General features: G+C 42.8%; 1 protein-coding gene across 1 annotated transcript; it reads right to left on the minus strand.

Annotated features, from left to right (window-relative positions):
- Nucleotides 1–349: 349 nt before the first annotated feature.
- LOC147549171 (uncharacterized) lies at nt 350–862 on the minus strand. The gene has a single exon (XM_086668253.1). It carries the CDS (start codon nt 860–862, stop codon nt 350–352), a length of 513 nt encoding a protein of 170 aa, XP_086524379.1.
- Between the last annotated feature and the right edge of the window lie 1,951 nt (nt 863–2,813).

Here is a 2,813-nt window from a genome sequence, read left to right on the forward strand (position 1 = left end):
ACATGTCAAGTTTGAGAGCAAAGAAGCTTTTCGAACCCTTGATAAGTTTGAAAGAGTGAACCACCTCCTGGCTGATAATAATGTTGTCGGTGATCTGTCTCCCTGGAACATAAGCTGCTTGAAACGGGGAAATGATATTAGGAAGAACGAGTTTGAGACGTTTAGCCAGAATCTTGGTAATTATTTTATAGGTGGTATTCAGAAGACTAATAGGGCGATAGTCTGCCGTAGACTGAGGGGTTTTGGTTTTGGGAATAAGGCAGATGTGAGTGTGATTGACTTGCTCAGGAAGGTGATTATGAAGAAAGAACTTAGAGACTAACTTGATGATATCAGGTTTCACGGTATCTCAGTTAGACTGGTAAAAAAGGGGAGGGAATCCATCCGGGCCCGGAGCCGAGTCGGATTTAAGAGACTTGACGGAATTATAAATTTCCGTCTCATTAGGGACACAGGTGAGGACAAAATTTTGGTTGTCAGTAATCTGATCAGCAAAAAGATCCAGAAGCTCGTTAGAGAAGCTAGGATCAGCAGTAGTGGAGATGTTGCGCAGATTGGCAGAGAAAATGTTGGCTATATCAGAAGCCTCCTGTATCCAACAACCATTATTGTCCTTAATGGTCGTAATACGGTTCTTCCTATTACGATTAATGGCTTTAGCATGGAAGAACTTAGTGTTTTGGTCACCTAGTTGGATATGATCATTCCTGGATTTCTCTTTCCAAAGACTCTCCAGCTGAGTATACGCTTCCTCTAGTTTGTTATTTAAATCTTGGTAGATCTCAAAGCTGTCTGTGTTCTGGAGCGCCTCAGTCAGATTGCGAATCCGGTAGTCGAGGTGACCAAACACTTGTTTGTCCATCTGGCAAGATTAATAGCTAATTGATTCAGTTTGGGCTGGATAGGATTGGTGTTAGAGGGCCAGTGATCCCGAATGAAATCACCACATTCAGGGTGAGACATCCAAGTCTGGATAAATTTGAAAGGTCTATTGCCCAGATTAGAAGTGGCATTGGTAGTCAATAAAATTGGACTGTGGTCAGACCCAACCCCGGACAAATGAGTCACTAGGGATGAGGGAATGTCCACAAGCCAACTATGGTTCGTGAGGGCCCGGTCCAACCTCTCTTTAATGAGCGTGCCCTTAAACTGCCTATTGGTCCAAGTAAAGGTCGTGCCTCTATAACCCGCATCTCCAAGACCCATATTGTTAATAGCCTGGTTGATTTTAGTGACATAATTAGGGATCTCTTATCTTCCTCCTTCCTTTTCCGAAGGATGTAAGATAGTATTTAAGTCCCCTATTACTTCCCAAGGGACTGAAGTTTCAATCTTGTGATTTCTAAGGGTATCCCATGGGGCCATCCGGTTTTTACTATATGGGCTTCCATAGAAGCCCGTTAAGGCAAAGCTGTGGCCCGTACTAAGGTGAGTGCACATAGTGTGAATCACATGATCGTCAACCCAAATAGTTTTAATATCATAATCATTAGTCCAATACAACACTAGCCCACCCGCTTTATTTTTAGGCTCAACCACAACTCGATTGTAGTTGTCATGCAGTCTGAGATTATGATGAAGTTGCTTGGAGGTGCTTTTAGTTTCCGAAAGAAAAATAAATTCAGGTTTGTTTGTTATAATTAGCCTGAAGAGGTGTTTGCGGTTCAAGTATTGCCCACACCCTCTGATGTTCCAAGCCAAAATGGAGAGTTCAGGTTTCGGGAGGTCCATAAGAATCTAAAGGCACCACAAGCTGAACAAACTAAAGAGAAGAGCGAAAAAAACTGAAAGAAAGCAAGAGAGAGAGAAGCAGAGAGAATAGACTAAAACAACTACATATACATACAATAACAACTAAAAGATAAACACCAAAAGAAGGGAGACCACAGCTAACTCCCTAACCAGAGGGCACCCTGGCACAAGCTCCTACTATCTGGTACTAGTTACCAAAGGACCAAAAGGGATTCAATTAAACTAGTGGTTCAACCACTCTGTTAGATGAATCAGCCACCAAGCTTATGAGTTTAACAGAACCACAGGCCAAGAGCTTTGGCGACTGGTACCAGAACAAAACAAGCCAAAAGGTCCCCAAGCCTAACTACCAACACTGAAAACAAAGAAGAAGAGAACCAGAAAGAAACAGCAAACTAAAAGCTAAACCAACAGACCAGAAGAGCACTACAAACACTTAAAATAAACAAAAAACCACAAAAAACACCGACAAGAAGAACTAAGAGGACTGATCTGGATGGATAACACCATCCCCTTCCTCTCGTTGCACTAGAATATTAAGGCTTCTGGACAGCATCATAGACTCCTCGAGGAGAGATTGGGTTTCCTGATTATCTGTAAACAAGGGCTGGATATGATTATCATCCTCGGAGAATTCAGAAGAGCTGATCGAGTGGTGACTAGCCTGCTCACGAGTTCGTTTGCCTGTGGGGTTGAAAAGAAGATGGGGTGGGGTAGGACGCCTAACTGGTGATGGTGGAGGGGCCAATAGAAGAGGTTCAACAGGTTCAGGAGAAATGATAATGGTCTCATCCATGGGATCATCCAAAGGGTCTGAATCCGTGTGTTCATCATCACCTGAAAAGTAGTACTGAAGAGGAGTAGGACACCGATTCAATGGGTGTTCAATGATTCTACAATGCTGTCAAATCGGCCCTGGGAACTTCTTGTAACTGATCTTAATCTCAGTGACAGTATCATTAAAAATAGGGTTAACCACAGCTAGTAGGGGGGAGCGAACATCATAAAGGAAATGGATTCTAATAACTGGATTGTTAACAAAGCCAAGATTACGAGGGCGA

Source organism: Eschscholzia californica, unplaced genomic scaffold (assembly GCF_041429995.1).
Source record: "Eschscholzia californica isolate CP2 unplaced genomic scaffold, dmEscCali1.0.p SCAF_3, whole genome shotgun sequence".
Taxonomy (NCBI): Eukaryota; Viridiplantae; Streptophyta; class Magnoliopsida; order Ranunculales; family Papaveraceae; genus Eschscholzia; species Eschscholzia californica.

What these genes read in the sequence shown, in the direction of transcription:
- LOC147549171 (XM_086668253.1), bottom strand. Translation starts at nt 862, where the DNA reads ATGGACAAACAAGTGTTTGGTCACCTCGACTACCGGATTCGCAATCTG.